General features: G+C 38.2%; 9 protein-coding genes across 16 annotated transcripts; 3 read left to right on the top strand and 6 right to left on the bottom strand.

Annotated features, from left to right (window-relative positions):
- Window positions 1-3: 3 nt before the first annotated feature.
- Window positions 4-1,281, top strand: LOC104791456 (DNA-directed RNA polymerases II, IV and V subunit 11). Its single transcript, XM_010517352.3, has 5 exons — window positions 4-184; window positions 284-373; window positions 455-533; window positions 790-885; window positions 1,041-1,281. Exons 1-5 carry the CDS (start codon window positions 132-134, stop codon window positions 1,071-1,073), a joined length of 351 nt encoding a protein of 116 aa, XP_010515654.1. The 5' UTR covers window positions 4-131; the 3' UTR covers window positions 1,074-1,281.
- Window positions 1,258-4,347, bottom strand: LOC104791457 (cation/H(+) antiporter 28). The gene is made up of 4 exons (XM_010517353.3): window positions 3,896-4,347; window positions 2,811-3,815; window positions 2,113-2,718; window positions 1,258-2,034 (listed from the first exon to the last, which is right to left on the bottom strand). The coding sequence occupies exons 1-4, from the start codon at window positions 4,064-4,066 to the stop codon at window positions 1,411-1,413; spliced, it is 2,406 nt and encodes an 801-aa protein (XP_010515655.1). The 5' UTR covers window positions 4,067-4,347; the 3' UTR covers window positions 1,258-1,410.
- A 937-nt stretch (window positions 4,348-5,284) lies between these two features.
- Window positions 5,285-5,874, bottom strand: LOC104791455 (uncharacterized). The gene has a single exon (XM_010517351.3). The coding sequence runs from the start codon at window positions 5,741-5,743 to the stop codon at window positions 5,381-5,383; it is 363 nt and encodes a 120-aa protein (XP_010515653.1). The 5' UTR covers window positions 5,744-5,874; the 3' UTR covers window positions 5,285-5,380.
- Window positions 5,875-6,269: 395 nt separating this feature from the next.
- On the top strand, window positions 6,270-8,110 carry LOC104791453 (glycosyltransferase BC10). Its single transcript, XM_010517350.3, has 2 exons — window positions 6,270-7,614; window positions 7,724-8,110. Exon 1 carries the CDS (start codon window positions 6,545-6,547, stop codon window positions 7,592-7,594), a length of 1,050 nt encoding a protein of 349 aa, XP_010515652.2. The 5' UTR covers window positions 6,270-6,544; the 3' UTR covers window positions 7,595-7,614; window positions 7,724-8,110.
- Window positions 8,111-8,307: 197 nt separating this feature from the next.
- Window positions 8,308-13,135, bottom strand: LOC104791452 (uncharacterized). Of its 8 annotated transcripts, none has more exons than XR_015559221.1 (16): window positions 12,884-13,033; window positions 12,594-12,747; window positions 12,128-12,362; window positions 11,957-12,036; window positions 11,695-11,733; window positions 11,556-11,574; window positions 10,799-10,852; window positions 10,028-10,155; window positions 9,880-9,952; window positions 9,677-9,762; window positions 9,362-9,471; window positions 9,158-9,208; window positions 8,974-9,032; window positions 8,842-8,886; window positions 8,680-8,754; window positions 8,308-8,571 (listed from the first exon to the last, which is right to left on the bottom strand). XR_015559221.1 is itself a non-coding variant. In XM_010517347.3 (16 exons), exons 2-16 carry the CDS (start codon window positions 12,717-12,719, stop codon window positions 8,449-8,451), a joined length of 1,299 nt encoding a protein of 432 aa, XP_010515649.2. In that variant the 5' UTR covers window positions 12,720-12,747; window positions 12,884-13,135; the 3' UTR covers window positions 8,308-8,448. The 8 variants fall into 8 exon arrangements, 4 of the variants coding, with proteins under 4 accessions (XP_010515649.2, XP_010515650.2, XP_010515651.2 ...); XR_015559222.1 differs by having other exon boundaries at window positions 12,840-12,926; XM_010517347.3 differs by having other exon boundaries at window positions 9,880-9,948; window positions 12,884-13,135.
- On the top strand, window positions 13,063-13,723 carry LOC104791450 (uncharacterized). Its single transcript, XM_010517345.3, has 3 exons — window positions 13,063-13,202; window positions 13,273-13,325; window positions 13,432-13,723. The coding sequence occupies exons 1-3, from the start codon at window positions 13,112-13,114 to the stop codon at window positions 13,558-13,560; spliced, it is 273 nt and encodes a 90-aa protein (XP_010515647.1). The 5' UTR covers window positions 13,063-13,111; the 3' UTR covers window positions 13,561-13,723.
- Window positions 13,558-16,120, bottom strand: LOC104791451 (F-box/WD-40 repeat-containing protein At3g52030). Its single transcript, XM_010517346.3, has 9 exons — window positions 15,827-16,120; window positions 15,521-15,718; window positions 15,370-15,424; window positions 15,185-15,283; window positions 14,883-14,986; window positions 14,589-14,678; window positions 14,314-14,456; window positions 14,159-14,243; window positions 13,558-14,066 (listed from the first exon to the last, which is right to left on the bottom strand). The coding sequence occupies exons 1-9, from the start codon at window positions 15,991-15,993 to the stop codon at window positions 13,694-13,696; spliced, it is 1,314 nt and encodes a 437-aa protein (XP_010515648.2). The 5' UTR covers window positions 15,994-16,120; the 3' UTR covers window positions 13,558-13,693.
- Window positions 16,121-16,481: 361 nt separating this feature from the next.
- On the bottom strand, window positions 16,482-16,814 carry LOC147942798 (serine carboxypeptidase-like 39). The gene has a single exon (XM_087456185.1). The coding sequence runs from the start codon at window positions 16,812-16,814 to the stop codon at window positions 16,482-16,484; it is 333 nt and encodes a 110-aa protein (XP_087312311.1).
- Window positions 16,815-17,307: 493 nt separating this feature from the next.
- On the bottom strand, window positions 17,308-19,311 carry LOC104791449 (serine carboxypeptidase-like 38). The gene is made up of 3 exons (XM_010517344.3): window positions 18,817-19,311; window positions 18,526-18,633; window positions 17,308-18,393 (listed from the first exon to the last, which is right to left on the bottom strand). The coding sequence occupies exons 1-3, from the start codon at window positions 19,127-19,129 to the stop codon at window positions 17,384-17,386; spliced, it is 1,431 nt and encodes a 476-aa protein (XP_010515646.2). The 5' UTR covers window positions 19,130-19,311; the 3' UTR covers window positions 17,308-17,383.
- Window positions 19,312-21,194: the final 1,883 nt, after the last annotated feature.

Below are 21,194 nucleotides of genomic sequence, written 5' to 3'. Positions count from 1 at the left end.
ACTACTATGGTTTTCTTTAACTTATAAGACGAAACGTCGTCGAATTATATTTTCATTGCCGAGAGAGAAAGTGAAAGGTCTCTCTGCTCTGCGGCGAAGGACGCTTGAAAGTTGAAACCTCCGGTTAAGCCATGAATGCTCCTGACCGATACGAGAGATTCGTCGTCCCTGAAGGAACCAGGAAGTAATGAAATTCGAAAGCTTCTTATCGATAGTCTCAGTTTTTTAATTACTGTGCTAAACCCTCGATTTTTTTTTTTTTTTTTTTGGTCGTATGTTATAGGGTTGCTTATGATAGGGACACGAAGATCATCAATGCTGCTTCCTTCACGATTGAGAGAGAAGACCATACCATTGGTAACATTGTCCGCATGTACGTCTTTGTCTCTTTTTTCTCTCAAGAGATAAAAATCCCTAAATTTTTGTTCTGAATTTTATTTTATTTTTGTTGAAGGCAACTTCACCGCGACGAGAATGTCTTGTTCGCTGGATACCAGCTTCCTCATCCTCTTAAGTACAAGATTATTGTGAGGGTAAGCTCAATTTCCTCAAGTTTTGCATGTTACTACTGTAAAGCATGTTGCCTTGAAATTGGAAGGATTAATCCTGTTCTCTGTGTTTTTGCCATTTCGTTGATCCTTGTATTCATTTTAGGAACTTCAAAACAGTGTCTGATTGTTTGAGATGTGTGAAAATTTCTGAGTAGTATAACAAGTGGGATACACTTGTTGATTTTTAGGACTCTTGGATGTTGTTGTTTAAGTGTGAAAGTGGTTCTTCTGTGTGTAGATTCATACAACAAGCCAGTCTTCTCCGATGCAAGCATACAACCAGGCCATCAATGATCTTGACAAGGAGCTCGATTATCTGAAGAACCAGTTTGAGGTACCTTGGTTTCTCTCTTCACACTTCTGTATCAGATTTTATTGTTTGTAACTCACTTATTTCATCATGTGGTTGATCAGCTAGACGAATATCAAATGCTATTGATGTTGTTTGATGTACCTCGTCTTATGGTATATACCCTTTTGTGTTTTCAGGCAGAGGTAGCCAAGTTTTCAAATCAGTACTAAGGAACTCAGAGGTCTCCATCAGAACTTCGGGAAGAAAACGTTTTGCATTGTCCTTTGCTAAGCACCAATCACAAGACTTATAATGAGCTTGTGAAATTTTCCCTAGTTTATGCTTTGTGTAAATCAGAAACAAATCGCCCTGTAACTTGTTTTAACTCTATGTTTTAAACACCGCTTCAGGCTGCTAAGAAGTAATGCTTCGATACCACTTCTTTTTACCATTCTATCTACATAAACCACTTAATGTTTGAACTATTGTACAAAGTCTCTTTAGAGCTGTGATGGTTAGGATACTACTCTTCCCAAGCTACTAAAATTAGTGCAATTGTACATATATTCACAGGATGTTGAAATCATCATGGAGCCCATCAAGCTGACCCCGAGTACGCTGCTGCTGAATAATTAACATTGATGTGTTGCGTGAGAAATCTGATCCGGAAAGAACGTCACCTATGGGACCAAGCTCTGGACATTGCTGCCAGTCGTTGAGGCCAGTGGTTAACCCACTGCTTGCTCTTCCCCCTCCTCTTCCGACAATCACCAGCCCATACTCTCCATCTAGTGATTTAAGTGCTGTGAAAGTCTCAGAGGAGTTTGTGAGATGCTTCTCCATGTAAGACACTCTTCCACCTCCAGCTATGTATCTTTCATAGAACTCAGCGAAGCATTCATCATCAAGCTTCATTTCCTCTTCTTGCTCTACCACGCTCGCTCTGTTCAGGATACTACTGCGTTTTTGTGCGTTCTGGGAGCTCTTGTCTTCCAAGAAACGTATCACCTTCAATTTCACAACAGGATGTCGAGCCACTTGTGCCGCGAAAGCCAGTGCCTCCCTGTCGTCTCTGCCACCTATGAATATTATAGCAATGGCCATGGATGCTCCTGGTCTCCATGCCTCTTCTGTTTGCCCGAACGACCTATCCACAAGAATTCCCACCGAACATGGTGCGTTCTTCAGAATCTGCAAACGCAAATGCCTAATTATACCAGTGACGAGAAAGGAAAATAGACTTGTAATAGTACTTGGTGGAACAATTACCTTTCGGTTCACATGACGGAACCCAGCATTGCCAGAGTCAAGAGTGCCATCAGGATTCAGCCGTTTATGGAACGGTAGAATTATAATGGAAACCATAAGTTCATCAGCCAAACCGCAAACGTCCTGAGCCATGGTCATAAAAGTGGACAATGCAAGCATCCTCCGCACTGTCACACCTTGTCCGTTGCGAAGCTCCCCGTACCCATTCACAGCTGCCGTTATACTCTCTCTCATTTCCGCCACCGACCTATCCGTTACCGTCACTGAATCATTACTCTGACCACCTCCTCCGCCCTTTTTCAGCGTGGCAGCAATCTCATCAGTCAGCTCCACCATGTCAGTCGCATAAAATATAGACCCTGGCTCACGTCCCCCATGGCAGATCTCCATAAGGTTGAGCGTGGAACCGATGTTGTGCGGACCGTGAAGACCAATCAAGATCCGAAGTTCAGTTGTTGGATCAAGCCATTGAAGCGCCATGATGTGCACAGGCACCCGCTTTCTAGCACGTTTGATGATGTCCATGACCACAAATGGGGAGTAGATCACTGTGAGGACAATGACAAAAATGATCATTGCACCGGTCGTATTTTTCACCCTGTTTGTCTGCATTTGCATCAAACGGAAAGAACGAGAGTAAGGATCTTGCTATGAAGATAAACAATGAAAAAAACTAAAAGGAGACAGCTTGATGGTACCCGGATGGCCAAGGCTGCCAAGTAGACATGAAAATGGCCTTTAGCGGTCAAAAGCAGTCCTAAAGATGCGGTTTCGGGGACATGATAACCAAGTAGTAAACCACACAAGACTGTTCCGGTGACTTTTCCGACTATGACAGTACCGAGAAGAGAAAAGAACTTTGCCCACGCCATTTTATCCCCGATGTCAAAGTTTCTCATGTGGATTATGAAACCAACCCAAAAGAAGAAGATAGGATAGAAGACCGTGCTGAGCAAGTAATTGATTTTGTTGATGATCCATTTCGACATTCTTCCTTGGTTTGGAAGGAAGAGACCAGCCGTGAATGCGCTGAGAATTGGGTTGTACACTGACTCAGCTGGCCAAAGTGGGAAACTACAGATCAAGACGACAAAAGCGAGAGACATAACAAGGTGAGATCCCTTGAGTGGTTTGCCTTCGGGGTTCTCGTTGTTGACCCAATTTAGAAATATTGGGGATACGATTGAGGTGAAAGTGACCTGAGCGAGGAAGAGGCAAAACATGAGGAGGGCTCTGAAGAATCTTTGGAGAGGTCTAGCGAGAGGTTTGTCCGTAGGGAAGAAAATGAATCCGAAGCAGTAAAACAAGGTAGAGATCATGTCCGTATGGACACCTGCGGCTGATGCGAGTTTCCCAAGATCGGATTTTCTGATTTTGAGATTGGCGATGACGCGGGTTAAGATTGGGGAACCAGTGCTTGATGCCATGAGGGAGAGGGCGAGGGAGAAAACGTAAGGACCAGTTTTGGTGTAGTGGAGGAAAGGAGTTGTGACAAAGGCGAGAACAAAGGTCGTGGTCATGCTTGTGTATGCTATGAATGCGTCTTTGGTTGGTGGTCTGAGAAGAACGCTTGGATTCATCTCTAGACCCATCACAAACATATGGCAGATCATCCCGAATTCGATTATGTTGTTGAGGGTTACAGAGTAAGGGCCCGAGAATGCCTCTCGAAACTTGGGAAGATTACCTAGAATCAGCCCTATCTGATGCATACAAAAATTGAGTTAATATGGAAAGATCAAAAGAGATAATATATACGAAGAACAAGAAGAGATGGACATACAGAAAAGTCGGTGGTGAGGTAAGGTTGGCCAAGAGGCTTCATGAGATGATGGAGGAGAGTTCGGATGACGAAAATGGCAATGAATCCAAGAAACTTCAATGCCTCTTCAGGCTTGTCTAGATTAAGGTACCATTTGTCTCCGCAAACGTTTTTTGTTGTAGTTGTATTCATTTCTCTCTCCCTCGATAGCTGCCTTGTATATTCGTATAGGGCTTATTGTGTCTTGCAGAGAAAGAAAGCTTTTCGATTTTGTGTGTTTGTTTTGTTTTTTTTTTCTTTTTCTTTGAGTTGACAATTTGGTTTAGGTGTTTGAGAATGAAAGGATGTGATTTGTTTTTACTCAGAAATTGGTGGAGACACTTGTGGATCCCTTTATTCGCGTTCCTTCTCAATCTCTCCCCCATTATACATACACCATTCATCCTAGCTGATGAAACTAATATGACTAGTTCAGACAAAAATGTATATTACACCACTTAAATAATATTTACTTTCAATATTCTAACGGTTTATACTATTCTCAAATTTGAGCCTGTAATCTATTTTTTGGCTGTTGTTATCTTTCAGAAGTTTCGGAGTTGACTGGAACGTTAAGAATCAGCTTCCACATTTTTCTCTTCATGACTTGGAACATTTTTTAGTTGTTTTCCGTTACAAGACTTGTTGTACAGAGTGTTTACTAGGAATAATTTATATTTCATCCAAAAATGCAAAACATAAGTTCTCTGCTTAAGTTCACTCTCCTCTCCTCCAAATCCACAACGACGACAAACACTTCATATTAGCAACATTTTGTATGATAAAGCTTGGACGGGGTCAGTCAAGGATGGTAAGTTATATTTTGGATGGTGAGCCATCTCAAAACGGTAGTGTTATTATAACTAAAGGTGATAGTGAAGTTGAGGTCAGTAAGCAGGTCATAAAGGGCGGTCACGGTTCCAAACCATCCAAGTACTTGAAAATGCCTCCGTAACCGTAAGTAACCTTTTAGCTTTCTGCTGATCAGAGATTACTGATTGCTACTGTCACTGGATCCTTGATATGAAATTGGATTCAGAAAATTGGTTAGTTGTAATCCTTGATATGAAAGTGGAATTTGCGTGCTATATAAGAGGGTGGTTAATAACGTAGAAGCGGGGTTCAAATGTGGTGTAAGTTTGGTGAGATTGCAGTTATTTGTATAACACAATTAGGCGAAAAGCACAAAAGTATGCTCCGGATGACAAGCCGATCAGAAGGGAGCTATGAGCAGAGCAAGAGAAAGCTGCCGGATATTTCAACGTCACGGAGTTAAAGCATACTGATTGAGATATGAAAGTGAGAGATTCAATTCTTAACAATTCAAAAAGACCAAAGTGAAAGATCATTAACTCTCAAATTTTCTGGAAGTTGGCAATGGAATCTTTTTTTAATCTTATTAATGATTTGTGCAAGATTAACAAAACCCAATCAAGAATTGGGGAAGCTAAGCGTAGGCTCCTCCTACTACCAAGAGGGATTGGGGAAGCTGAGGTGTTGCCAAGAGAAGTAAGCACAAACCAATAGCTGAGAGATGTAAACATAAACAGCAAAAGAGAGACTCATAAGCATCAGATCCTTCACATCTCCTTTCTTCTTCTTCTCTCCTGTCTTCAGATCCTTACCAAACTTCTCAACCTCTGAAATCAACCTTCTAACTGTCCTCTGTATCACTCCTCCTTGATCCTCCTCACCCGGTAATTTTTGTTTGCGACAAGAAATCACTGTCATAGATCTAACGCCGTGTCTGCTTGTGCTTGGTGCTTGTCTCTTTGTCCGGTGGTTGTAATTCCATAGTGGGTAGTAGAAGGTCGTGGAGATAGCCGCCATGGAGAAGAAAGATGAATAGAATAATCAAAAGCGAACAGCAGCAGCAGGGGAAAGAAACAAAATATCTGAATCTTTGATTGCATGACGACACAAAATGATTAAACAAATGGGTGGTGATAGATCTACTCTAGTCTAACACACACACACCCAGAGTCTCACGTTTGTAAGCCAAGGCAGTCCGGTTTGGTCATTTCGGTTTTTGTTTGTTTTCGATTTTGATGTGAATTTTCGTAAACCGAAATCGTGGATCCGGACCGGTTCAATGTTTTTAATATCATATCCAAGTATCCCAACCCACTTTCTCTATTCACACGCACTGACACACACACACACACCAGATTGATGACTCAGTGGATAAGCATAGAATAAAATATTTCAAAGAAACAAAAAGAAAAAAGGTCCCCAAGAATATGTCTCTGTCCTCTCTCTCTCAAGTCTCAAATCCTATTATTAACTTTAATTAAAATCAGATAACTTTAATTAAAATCAGATAACTTTAACCGAATCAACGCAACAAACAAACAGCGATAGAGCAACTGTGTCGACTCGACGATTGCCCCCAAAAAAACCATATTTATATATTATTTTTTTTTAAAAATAATAATAATTAATTTCACGTGTCCCCATTCGCTGACGTCATATTTCTTTTTTTTTTATTGTCAGATCAGATTTTTTTTTTCCTGATTCATTCATTCAATCTTCAACTTCAACTTCATCTTCATCTTCATCTTCATCTTCTTCCTCGGAGAAAAATTTTCAAATCCTTTGTGTTTGTTTTTTTTCTATCAGAGACAGAGAGAAATGTTCTCTTCATCTACACTCGTGTATTCTCTATCTCTCTTCCTCTCAATTTCTCTCTTCTTCTTCGTCTTCCTTCTCTCTTCCTCTAACCATAACCTCATTTCCACCGCCGATGACCTCGACGACCTCTCTCTCTTCCACCGCGCCTCCGTCTCTTCCTCCTCCTCCAACAACAACAACTACCGTCGTCTCATCTCCCTCTCTTCGTCTCCTCCTCCTCCCTCTAAGATCGCGTTTCTCTTTTTAACAAACTCCGATCTAACCTTCTTACCTCTCTGGGAAAGCTTCTTCCAAGGTCACCGAGATCTCTACAACGTTTACATCCACGCAGATCCGACCTCCTCATCGATCTCTCCGCTTCTCGATTCATCAATCAACGCTAAATTCATCCCGGCGAAGAGAACCGCGCGAGCTTCACCGACGCTGATCTCCGCCGAACGAAGGTTACTAGCCAACGCGATCCTCGACGATCCGAACAATCTCTATTTCGCTTTGATCTCGCAACACTGTATCCCTCTCCATTCTTTCTCTTACATCCACAACCACCTCTTCTCCACCGCCGCCAACTCCGACCAGAGCTTCATCGAGATCCTCTCCGATGAGCCTTTCCTTGAGAAGCGATACATCGCAAGAGGCGAAGACGCGATGCTTCCGGAGATCCGGTACCAAGACTTCCGTGTTGGATCTCAGTTCTTCGTTTTGGCGAAACGTCACGCTCTGATGGTGATCAAAGAGAGGAAGCTATGGAGGAAATTCAAATTACCATGCCTCGATGTTGAGTCTTGTTACCCTGAAGAACACTATTTCCCTACTTTGTTGTCTCTCCAGGATCCTAAAGGATGTAGTCACTTCACACTCACCCGTGTTAATTGGACCGGTAGTGTTGGTGGTCATCCTCACACCTACGGTGCTTCCGAGGTCTCGCCGCAGCTGATTCACTCGTTGCGGAGATCTAACTCGAGTTTAGCCTATTTCTTCGCCAGAAAATTCTCGCCTGAGTCACTGCAACCGCTTATGGAGATAGCTGATGCTGTGATCTTTAGGGATTGAATCGGTGAAAAGTAAATTAGGTAAAAAAAAAAGTCACTGAATCTGAATTGGGAAATGACCAAAATGTGTATATATGAGTTTGTTGTTGGTCAAGTCTCTTATCTATATATCTTCTTGTTGTGTTCAAAGGTAACATCAGGAAGGTTTTTAGGAGAAGCAGTTTGTGTTGGCCCTCGAAGAAGAGTGGCAAATAAAGATGGATTACTCTGAGTGGGTGTGTGTGTGGTGTTTCATTGACCCTGTAGATTTCAAAAGGGTGTGAAATTGCTGTGTGTTTTTTTTTAAGCTTTGTGATCTTTAGGGAAGGTAGATTTGGTAATGGATGTAAAAAAAAAATGAAAATGTAAATAGCCCCAAAGGCAAAGTGAGAGCAACATCATCATTAAGATAAGCTAAATCGGCTTTCTTTTGTATTTTCAGCTCCCTTTCCATGGGAGAGATAGAGAATTTGGCAAAGGTCACTTCTCTCTCTTTTGTTTCGAAAAAGTGTGAATGGAAAAAAAATCTTTGTTATCACAAGTGTTTTTTACTCCATGGATTATGAATTTATTGTTAGTTGCAGCAATGTAGCAATTTGAACAGAGCTTCAGACAGCTTTTAAGATGGGTTCAGAGGAGAGGCTTGAAGTCATCACCTCCCTAGTGTTTAATCTTTAATGTAATGGAAGTTGGTCACGATTGGGTTGTATTTTAACAATCAATAAAGCTTCCGAATTAGCATCAACTTCATCATTAGTTTCAATATAAGTATGCTTTACAAAAGGATTGATAGTGGGACAACCCTCTAAACTTGACCTTACTTTATGTACCCCAGTACAAATGAAATGAGCACGAAAACGATGCATAAAAATATCATCATGGCATTGCTTCCAGATTTTCCCACAACTTGAAAGCTCTTCTGATGACTGGATCAGCTGAAAACCCTTCTGCGTAATCCGCAATCGCGATTAACAGGCTCCTCAATTTCTCTCCATTATCCTATAGCACATCAAAAGATAAACCTCCGTTACTTGTCTCTCTTTCCTTCTTTTTTTTTTCTCAACTAGTATATTGTAGTAGATGTAATCATTCAATCGTTATACAAACCTCTGGTTTCTTAAATGTAAGATCACTCGTGTCAAACGGTACTATGTAATCTGGGAGATCGGATCGTAAAAGTGCCTGCCATTAACAAATTCATCATCCCTACCCTATGAAACTCAATATCTGAAATGAATAAAAGTAGAAGAAAAAAACAAAACAACCTACCAATTTCTTGCTTAGCATGGCTTGCTCCGCGTTAGCTATTAGGGACTGTTGCAAAGACAAAGGAAGAGTTCAAAATTAGGCCTTGCATATCACAAAAGTACTAGCTTGCCTATGCAACATCACTTCACTCACCTCCTTTATTTTTCCTTCCTTAATCTCATCAATCGACTGCAACAGATTCTCTACCGTGCCTGATAATCCAATAATAGTGATTAATAGGAAACATGGGCTAGACGCAAAAAAAAAAAAAAAAAAAAAAGGAAACATGGGCCGCAAATCAATGAATTTAAAGCATATAGAATGGTTCAGTGACTACCAAATCTAGATATCAGTTCCACTGCGTGCACATTCCCAATGCCATCAACTCCTGCATAACACAAACATCATTACATCACTTTAGCCTTTTTCTGTGTGCACTTTTGCTAAACGTTTGTATTTAGCCAAATACACAATGCAGCTACGAAAGGGAATTTCCCAAAAAAATAACAATTTTGTGAGGGGTAGAAGAGGTGGGCTTAACCTGGAATATTATCAGACTTGTCTCCAGCAAGAGCGATGATATCAACAAACTGTGCTGGTTCCAAACTGCCGAACTTTTTAGCAAAATCTTCCATTCCAAAAGAAGCCATCCTGCCACAAGAAGCAGTAGCATTGACACAATTTAGTGGAAGAAAACATACAAGATGCACAGAGCAGCCATATAATATCTTTAGGAAATGTCTCAGCGAAATATTTCTTGATTACATAAGAAAACCTCTCTAGTGTCTAGCAAGGTTTTCAAAATACGCAAAGTTCTAAAACGAGGCAATGATTCATCTAACATGTAATTTCATACTCTGATCCGCGTGGGGTTAGTCGAAGAAGACGCAACGAGGGAGAAAGAATTTGAAAGAAGTCTTTGTCCGGAGAAACAACTCGGACCTGTAAGGGAATAAAAAAAAATATATGATCAGTCCACTTTTAGGAAAAGGAGAAATTGAACAGGCCCTGAGCATTAACTAAGCAGTAAACACTTCTCGAATAGGTGAAAATAAGTACTTTGAAACCGGCACTAATGCTTCGCTTAGCCAATGTTCCAATAACATCATCAGCTTCTACACCTGGCACCTGTCTTCATGGAATTTCTGTCCATTAGAGAGAAATCATCACAATAAAAGGAAATATGGCAATCATGAGTACGCTTTACCTCTATAACCTTTATAGACATTGCCTTGATGGACGCTTTGAGGTATTGAAGTCCTTGTACTATGGTATCAGGTGTGGGAGGACGATTACTTTTATAGGCAGGGTAGAGAGTATGACGGAAGTTCATGCCTATAAATTTTTAACACAGAACAATAACAGGATACTGATGAGATTACATAAAAAATATCCTTCAAACTCTGCACTAAAGGAAGGGAGAATCATGTCGAAATTAATAGAGCATAACGGCCTAAAATCATATTTATGAGAAGCCAGGTGCTACCATCACGTAGAAAGAAAGAGAGTTTTGGATATGAATATCTATGTCAGCATGTATAGAACAGTAACAACAAAAGACAGCAGCATACTGAACGCTCATCATCGGAGATGGCCTAATCTTTAATATAAATATAGCCAAAGATCGCAATTGAAGCGCATATGACTGACCCTCTATCTCTACACCTAAGTTTATGACTGCCCAAAGCTGCAAGCAAAATACCCAAAGGTAGACAAAGCTGGCATTTCACTTCAAATGTCACCCTTGGCAAGTAAGCCATAACTTCTCCTAGACACACAGCAGAAATCACTTCAAACTATGAGTATATGTTTATAGAAGCCATATACTGAAGGCTTATATAGCGATTTGAGATCCTCAGCGATGATAATTACATTCATCACCATCGAGTTAGCATACTAACCAAACTCTCATGCAAAAATAACCATTTCTAATACTATCAACTGATAACTATAGTTTGACTAAGGACATGGAGCTTACCTTTTGCAGAACGATAACCTGTAGATGAATTAGTAGTAGTGCCATAAGGAACTCCTGAAAAAAAGGCTCTATTTTGTTAATAACGAATAAGCTATAGACGTAAAGATCCACAAAGCATTTAATCTTCCTGCCTCGCATATTTGTCAGATCACCACTATCATGCATTACTAGAAGGCTTTCTAAATAACTTAGTAAAAGATCTCATAAATAATACAGCAATGATTATCAACATCAAGTAATCAATTTTTGGTCATATCATTATCTAGACCTCCACCTGCTAGCCTATTGAATACAAGTTGTCAGTAGTGGCCAGAAGTTGTAATCTAGAACTTTTATCCATTCACTAAGAAAAAAATGAAGTTAAGAAAACATCAGCACTCAACATACTCCAAAGTAGTTTTTGGGCCACAACATTTTAACAAGCTGAAGACACTTATTCATCTATTCATCTGTACAAAGATAGTGAAAATAAAATATATAGATGGCTAGCGGAGCAATCAGCATCAATCGATAAGGGGCAAGCATTCACATACTTGAGTAATTAAAATCAGGAAGCAGAGGCCATAACTATCGAATTAGAACTAGATTAAGGGTCTATCGATGAATTTGGTTAAATCATCTGACAGGCACATATAAAGTGGTTAACTATAGACACTAAAAGTCCCCAAAAACCTGAACACTTCCTACCCCACCACAGAAAATAGATAGAAGTCCATGAATTATGGAAGACTCGTAGTCTGGTTACATTAGAACTCACCATCATGGTCGAACACCACCTGCATGGACACAGTTAATTAAGTCAGCAGGGGCTATCCAACATTAAGAAAACTACACAGGCTTCATTCGACTATCACAGATACAAAGAAATGAGATATTCAACAGGAAATAGAATATACCGCCACATGGGATGGGAGAAATTTCAGAACATCAATTAGCTGCAAATGAGAACACAATGAAAGAAACAAAGGTAAGAAAATCGAATACTAAGATTATAACAGGAAACAAGAAAGAGAAACTTTAGCCTTAAGAAACACAATTAAATGCAACCATGTTTACTTGATCAGCCATCGTAAATGCTACAAGAAGCTTTTCACAATCATCAGACTTAAGTACAATATAAAAGAACATCTGGAGAACAATATGAAAGATCTCACTTACAAGAGAAAGAGATGAAAAAATTGTTAAAACCCAGTCCGCGTTTCCATCAGCATGAGCCAGATGACCATGATTCAACCTTGCTGCACATTGCCCAATCAAAATGTCAGAAATTGTGAGACTCGAGGGAAAAAAAAACTTAACATTATATGTAAACATGAGTAGCATCAATACCTAAAAGCTTATAATAAGCCCTGTATATAATAGATGTCCCATCAATAAGCATCACTCTGCCATTTGAAGAAGAAGCAGCAGAAGTTGCTGCTCTTTCTTCTGACTTAAAGGAATTTTTTATCAACTCTGGCGCAACATCTTCAGTTTTAGACGAAGCCAATATACTTCCACTAGCTACCTCATTGGAAAATTCAGAAACAGCTGCCTTCAAATTACAGGCTGAGCTGCAATAGTACTGATTACCACATATGTGGGTAGTAACATTAGCAAAGCCTTTAAGATCAATTTCGAGTTAACAGAAATCGATTTGATACAGAAAAATCTGAGTATTACGAAACGATAACACACTAACCACCAAAGCTTACACTAATCAGCTCAACTGTAGACAAACACATAACAAGAGCAAAAAACACAGCTAAAACGAAAACTCTTAAAAGAGACTTGAACGAAGCGATATAAGAATCACCTTCGCAGAGCGTGAAAGGGAAGGAGAGATGAGAGAGCAGTTTCGATTACACAAAATCGCAACTCTCCGAGGTAAACAGAGATTTCTCAATAGCAAACGGGAGTGATGGTACAGATGCAGCGTCATGACGTCACTGAAAACACTGTCATGAAACCTGAGCAGAAACACATTCACAAACAATCAACAAAATCAGAAAACCAAAAATCGAAAGAAGCGAGAATCCACAACAAAGGATTGTGAAAGAACCTTCCAAAAATGAGAAAAGGGTTTCTACAAGAAGAAGATTTTACCGCTTTCTCTGTCTCCGTGTCTTCCTCGAACAATATCGTCTTCCTCCCAAAGAAACAAAAAAGTTCGCAGTGTTGAATTTAGAAGACTACAGAATGGGCCCAAGAATGAGCCCATTTAAATAAGAGCCCACTATATAGTCGTCTTCATCATACCAACAAAAACCCTTCGTCGACAGAAGAAGAAGAAGAGAAAACCCTAGAAAGTAGAAACGAACGACGATCAAAAAGATGACGCAGAAGAGCAATCAGTTCAAGGGCCAACAGAAGAGGAAAGCTATTGCTCCTAATCGCCATGGCAAATCCATTCAAACTCGCAAAGGTATTTTTACTTTCTTTTTTCTTTACTGCTTACAAATGAATCCCTTTGTAAACTTATCATCTTCCTCCAGGGAAGAGAAATGTGAAACCATCAAAAATGACGAAAGAGATGGACACTGATCGGGTAATCTCTTCTATTCTTCAATCTCCCTTAATCTGAATCGATTTGTAAGTGAAAATTATGAGCTTATTGATTGATTGATTGTATTTGTGTTGAATAATCCTATCAGGACCTTACCAAATTCATAAACCATTGCAATGAAGTGAAAGCAGCTAATGCAGCTTGCAAAGAAGGTGGTCAACTTAATATCATCAAAGCTGAATCTCAAGCTGAGCCATCCAAGAAATCCTCCAAATAGACCAACCAAAAACAACAAATCGCTTTTCTTGTGTTTTCTTTTGTTTCAAGTGTTTCAAATTTTTGTAATCCTAATGCTATATGTTACCACCAGTTTTGTCTCATACAAACAAGCAATATTTTATGATTTTCACCTAGATATTGAATTTCCATACACTTATGAATTTGCCATTGTGAGCTGTTACTACCTTCTTCATCCCAACTGCTAAGCAACTGATTTGAGGCCGAAGTTTCCTTTCGATTTTATCGATTTCGATATCGTGACAAACTCTTTTTCCTCTCCACCTTTTCTCAATCGCCGCTTGGTTGTTGTTACTTCTCAATGTTGTTGAGAGTCCCTTATCGTCCATTATAAATCTGGTTAGCACTCTTCCACTCTTCTGATCTATCACTCGCAGCACACCGTCTATTCCACCAGCAACCATAATCGATGCATCATTTTGCAGCTGTTGTATCGAGTACACCACATTCGGGCTCACTCGTTTTTCCCACAACCTTCCCATTTTCCTGTGATAAGGATTTTGGGTTATTATTTGCACATCTCAAAATTTGTTATAACACAACCTTTGGAACAAACTCAGACATCTATTTCGGCATACCTGAGGTCCCAGCATGAAACATATCCACCAGTTGTTCCAGTGAAGGCGAGATTAGTGCTTTGGTTAAAACTGATGGTCTGTATACCTGTGGAGATGGGAGGTTGCTTTAGGAAATTTCACTGGTGATGCAAATCTGAATTGAAGTTTGAGTTTACCTCCTGCAGTTATCGTGGATTTAAGGGTAGCCACTGGTTGATCCATCAATGGGTCAGATACTGTTACTCTCCCGAGTGAAGACCCACTAAGAAATTTTTGGTTCTCGCTCAAAGACAAGCACGTTATTGGCCCACCGTGAGTCCTGCAATTAGATAGTTGACAACATTAGCCAATTTGGTAGGAAAGCTGTGAATAAGTTCTCATATGAAATTGTAAATCCAAATATCACTCTCAGGAGTTGTACAACATACTAGAGACAGAATATGTAGCTTACCTAATGATCTGCGAACAAGTCTTACTATACATATCAAATACACGAGCTGTTCCATCCTCACATCCAACTACAGCTTCTGGATCAATGTAACTGGTTGATAAAAGAATCAGACACCTGTATCAGTGTGGGTAAGGAAGCCAGCCTTACAGTGGCTAGTAGCTAAGTCGAAGTATCACACAAGTTATTATTATCAGGTAACATGGAATATCAGTTGGTCCTTCTATAGCAAAATGATCTTTAGATTTCAAGAAACGGGGAAGGTTATTAAGAACTCGATATTTCAGGCGTACATACCGCATACAAAGGCCTTTAGGAAAGGTGCCTTCACGTGATGGAAAAATGCTTCTTTGCCCGTTTCTTCTCCATATGCTAATGCGGGTACCAACCAAGCCAACAATCTCCAAACAAAAGAAAGAAAAAAATTAAAATGAAAACAGATTAGACTGCTATACTATAATGGTGGTTTCAAAAATTCAAATGCTTGACTCGGAAAAAGTTTATGTATCATCATTGATCATTCAAAATCCATTTTTTTGAGCTCATATCCAGTTTCTTGAATGTAACCTTGAAACATCCATGAAGGTTAGAGGTTTTACCTTACTCTCATCAAAATCGAAGTCGATCAATGATGAAACATCAGGAAGGGAGTATTCTTCCATGCATTTGTAGCTTTTTAATGACCAGAGGCGCATAACCTGATAAAGTAGTCAGATTACCCTTAAAGCCAACGCTAATGAGAAAACACAGAGAAGACAATACAATACCAAAAAAAATCCCAAACCTTATCACCCACACCAGTAAGAAGCAAACCCTTCTTCATTCGACACTGAGAAACCCTGTACATAGAGAAACCATTAAAAACAAACATGGCAGAGTCCAAACAAACAAACAAACAACAAAAGGGGAAAGAAAAAAAATAGCCTCAGGCTCACCGGTGTGAATGAGCTTCCCATCGCTCAATTTGGATTCGACCCCTTAGTAAAGCCAGCTTGTGATGTTTCATGGCGAAATCCTCAACGTCTACCTCAGCTACTGAAGTGGAACTGCTGCTGGGGAAGTCAGAAGAACCGAGATGGTGCATCTTCCGGCATGAAGCTTGCAGCAGCTTCAGCCTCTTGATTACAACATTCCTCAAAAGAACAATTCGAAAATGGGGTCAATACTGAATTGCAGAAGATTATAGAAATACACAAACCATGAAGCTAGGTATTGGATTGGATTGGATTCGATTGGAGTACCATGAATTGCAGACGACGGTACAGTGAACGAGGTTAAACAAATCAAGGAAAGAGAATATGATGCATAGTATGTCGGCGTCTAGTGATTCGATCGAAGTTGGTGATACTCTAATACGTCTCATCTTTCTCGCCGACGATTCGCCGCCGGACTCTGTTACCGTCGACATTTTTTTTTTTTTCTTTATCGCGTTTTCTGGGCTTGTTATTTTTTTTTATGTTACGACCGTAACCGAAATTTTAAACCAATCTCAATTCCAGTCCGAACCGAATGTTACTACTATGACCCAAACAATAAGAAAATTTCGTACTTAAATTACTGGAACTCAATTAAAAAAAAAAAAATCAAAATTTTGTGTTTAAAAAAACTAAATTAATGAAAATAATGTAATTGTACTTAAAAGTATTAACTAAAATAATTGAGGGATTTGTATCACATTTAAAAAAAAAAACGTTCATCAAAAAAACATCAAACCAAACTAAACCAAAATACCCTGGCCCTATGAGAGTTGCATGAATAACTAAAATTGCATTTAATTAACATGTAACATTTTGCACACAAAAAAAAAATAAATAAAAAAAATAAAATAAAATAAAATCAACATGTAACATAATATAGCTGGACTGTGATATACACAAATGAATGTTGTTACAAAAATCAAGGGGTAAGAGGAAGAGGAGAGTTAAGGAGAAATTGTTTGAAAAGAGTAAGAGCAGGCTTAGGTTTGTACAAAGGTACTTCATGACCAGCTCCTCTCACTGTGGCAAACCTAAAATTGCCTCTGTATACTTCAGTGTAACTTCCCACCTGTCCTTCACTAAACCAAGGAAGCCATTCCTTTACAACCGTTAGATTCATCATCTTCAACGCATACATCGTAACCGTCACCGGAATCACCGCATCCGTGTCTCCACTGAAAACCCAGATTCTAAGTTGCTCATGACTTATCAGCTCTTTGAGAATAGGTAGCATTGATGCAGATGTATCCATCTTATAAGTACTTCCAGCTTCACTACATAGCGTCCACGTGTAGGGAAGTTTCGACGTGAATGGAACGCTGAACCTCGGGCAGGTTAAAGTATGCTGTCATGTAGAACTCCCCGCACGGATCAGACTCCATATATAGCCGTTGTGCATTCTTTGGATTGGTTAGTAAACGTTGGGTTTAGGCACTTAGGACGAATATATATGTTGTATTTGTTCAGTTGTTCTAAGGCATCTTCGATTTTCATACTCATATTGATGCAGTCAACCTCATGTGGAAGGGATTCATCATCACTTCCGCAGCTTTTTCCGTAGCTAAGGAAAGTTTCTTGTGAGATTATAGCATGACTGGCCAAAAACTCAAACCCACCCTTCAACTCGGCTTCCTCGTCCAGACTCGGGTTGCCAATCAAAATCTATAATTGTTAAAATTGACATCTGTGGCAATGAGTTACTAACTTTAAAAACCAAGATTTTAATAATTTCAAACACCTCTTGATTTCATCTATTCCAAACTAAGTCTTATTAAGTTTATTATAGGGGTGACAGGTTACAAATCAGGATGTAATTACAAATCAGGGTGTTTTGGGGAGAGGAGTATTATAGATAAAATTGGTGAAGAGTGTAAGTGCACGTATAGGGTGGTCCCTAGTCACACCATGACCTGCTCCTCTCACAATTGCATAGGACAAGTTTCCTTTGTAATCTAATGTGTAGCCTCCCACCTGCCCTTCGGTGAACCACGAACGCCAATCATTTACAACCGTTAAATTCATATCCTTGAGTGTGGCCAGTGTAGCTGTAAAAGGCACCACCGCGTCCAAGTCTCCACTGTAAAACATCATTCGGAGACCCTTACCCATCAGCTCGTGAAGAAGAGGAATCATTGAGGCATATTTTTCAGTTTCGTTCCAGTCGGGATTCAATTCATAATTGCAATCAGCCCACGGGTACGGTGATTTCGTCGTGCTGGCAATGGCATGTATCGCTTCTTGAACCTTTCTCTTGTTAAGATAAGCATGTATGTAGTTTTTTACGCACGGATCAATGTCCATTATTGTCCTACATTTCTTGGGTTTGATGCTCGATGTGGAGTTTAGGCATATCGGAGAGTGTATGTTGGACAAGTCCACATATTGTAATTTAGCTTGGTGCATTGTATCAATATCCATGCACTTTTCCATATCTTCTGTCTCGGTATCTGTATTCCACTCGTTGCAGAGTTTAACGTTGTCCACATAGACACCACGACTCTTGAGAAATCCTTCGACAGAATCGTCTATGGCTTTTACATCGAGTGCTGGAGCACCAATCATCATACCTCGTAAGTTGATGAAGGTTTGGTTGTTACGGCTAAGGATAATCTGCGCAAGTTGGGGACCATGGTGGCCCGCGTAACTCTGACCGATGATGAAAATTTCTCTTCGTTTATATTCCGGAAACCTTTCAAGCCAATTCACCAAGAACATATAATTATCTTCTGCTGATAGTGTGTCCCCTTGCTCGGCAATTTGTTTTGCATCTAAAGTTTTTGAGTACGAGAATCCTACAGTTGCCGGCGATTCTAAGAACAATATGTTTGCCTCTGCATGTAAATCCAACATACGTGTAATTGCATACATACTAATCTCATTAACTATATATCTTGTGAATTTACACCAAAAATACGAAGTAATTAATAGACTTTGATAAAGTATATATATATGTATGTACTTACCGTTGTTCCATGAATAAGGATTGCGGAGTAGCGTTTTGCTGTCGTCTAGTACGCGGAATGGACCCATTCCTTTAAATGCCACAGATTGTAGAGATGAGCAGCCTGGTCCTGTATGTTTAATTCTCAATGATTAAGAGAAAAAACGATTTCCTAAAAAAAATAAACTAGATGGTAGTTAGAAGACTAATTATCTTTTCTAAGTTTTTAAAAGTCTGATTATATGAATTTAAATAGCTCCAATATAAAAAAAGAGTTTGTACGTAGAGGAATACATATTATCTATGTGTATACCTCCGTTTAACCATAACACGAGAGGAGTAGAGTTACTAGGTTTGACGGATTCCACGAAATAGTAGTATAAAACCCGACCGGCCGTTTCGTTCACAGCCACATGACCGCCGTACTGTCTGAAATTAACGTTAGAAGGTTGCCCGGGGAGCTTCTTGATTAGATCTTTCTCCTTTGGCGATAGGACTTCACCTGACGAACCAACTCCTAGCTTCGACCGGGAGAAATGGGTTTCGCTCGTACTATAGATTTGTGATGCCAGAGACAAGACTAGGAAAACACAAGCGGCCACGGACCAATCTTGACGTTTTCCCATTCTATTATCTTAATTGGACTCCTTTAAGAAATAGGGTTTAAAAAAAAAAAAAGGAGACAAAAGAATTAGACAATGAATGGCAGCATTTTATAGATTTACTTTTTGTTTCTTGACATCTATTTTTAATCACCTGTTAAACAACTTACACAATAAATCGGGCACATATAACTACCAGTGCACCATAGAAAAAGGATAACAATACTTTGTTTCAACCAAGCCATTGCATTCACATTTACAACTGTATTTTTTGAATAAAAGAAACATTAAGTTCTATTTATTTTTAAAGAAAAAAATAAAACCAACTGTAACTAACTTATAATGGACAAAACGTTGCTAACTAAAACATATTAAATAAAACTTATTCTGAACATAACACACACCAAAAAAATAGTGAAAATACTAAGAAGAAATTTGAGGAACCAATTTGTAATAAAAAAAAAACAATTATAATAGTAGTGGTAGATTATAGAATTTTAATTAAAATTTAAAACTAATTCTATTTTTGAATAAAAAAAATTTAAAACTTAGAGTAATATTATGAATTTGTAGATTTAAGAGAATCAAAATAAAAGAATATGAAAATAGTTATGATATGTTTTGATAATCAATATATTATAAGCGAGATAATAAAATGTGAAAAGAGAATGGTTGCAAGAGATGACGAGTATATACCATAAAATGAAGAAAAATTAATTCTGAAATATGTTAAACGAATAGATAAATTATATATATGCTAATCAATAAAATAAATTTGACATCTTTATAGATTTATATTTTTAATATTGACTAATTGTAATTATATTCAACGGTTCATGTTAATAATAAAAAAATTATAGTCCGGCTTGTTATAAATCTAGTATAGTAAGGAGTTTTAAAACGATCAGCTGATTATTATTATATTTCTGTTAGAAAAACAGTTTACTTTTTCATTAACTTTAGAGAATAGATTTTAAAACCCTCTATTTTAATTTGGGTTCTTCCATAAGTTGTAAAAAATAAAAAACAAAACTGTACTATATACTGTATAAATTGGATCAATGATATGGTTTATAAGCATGTCTTGAGTACATTGGTAATCTCATTACACATGGTACATGTAAGACGAAGAATATGTGTGAGCTACCGTGAGTCTGTGAGACTGACAATCTTGAGAATAGGTGTTTTGCAGGAAGATTATTAGTGTATAATTGGTGACTTTAATTAATGACACCTTCTTCATCAGTGATAAAAACTTCGGAAGGAAATGCTTTACAGAATATCATTAATGCACATGTATACGACACTACCATTTAGATCATATCATCTCCTTCCAACTTATTATTCCTTTTTCTTTTTCCCTTCCAAAGTTGAGTAATTATATTTTGAAATTGAATTTTTGATTAGTGAACTTCAAATATAAAGTAAAAATTAGGAAAATTAGAAACAGAGAAATATTTGAAAACAATTTACGTTTAAGATAGAATTTAGAGGTGGATATATAGAGTTTATGAGGTTGGAAATGCTTTTAAGTAATTTTCCACTCTAAACTAAAACATATAAAATATTTTTCAAAACTATTATAACTATTGTAAATTCACATTTTTGTTTAATTTAATTTAATTTGTGTGTTATTAAAATTACGGCAATCAAACAAAGCATATTTTAGAGTATTGGTTATAATTTCATATCCAAACTTATATGAACCAATAATTTACCATAAAATATTGGAAAGATAATTATCGATTTTAAATTATATACAGAAATCAATTTTAATTCGATTGCATAAATATAGAACTAAACATACCAACTTTTTTTGTTGGGACAAAAAGAAGCTATCATACCAACTAAAACGAAAGAACTTATTATACCAACATAATTATTGTAACAGTGTTAGTGCACAAGGATAAGTTTCATTAATAAATACCAATGAATAAATATCAATTTTAAAAGTGAATAGTTTCACTTATTTTCACACATGAATATATAAAATTTTGGGTAAAATTTCATTTTTTTAATAGCTATATTTTATTCTCAAAATCTAATTTGCGTAAGAGCAATTTAGAATGGATAGATATATAACTTTGGA

Source organism: Camelina sativa, chromosome 6 (assembly GCF_030686135.1).
Source record: "Camelina sativa cultivar CO46 ecotype springtype chromosome 6, ASM3068613v1".
NCBI classification, from domain to species: Eukaryota; Viridiplantae; Streptophyta; class Magnoliopsida; order Brassicales; family Brassicaceae; genus Camelina; species Camelina sativa.
The sequence above is the reverse complement of the archived record's forward strand: the minus strand, read 5'-3'. Positions and strand labels throughout refer to the sequence as shown.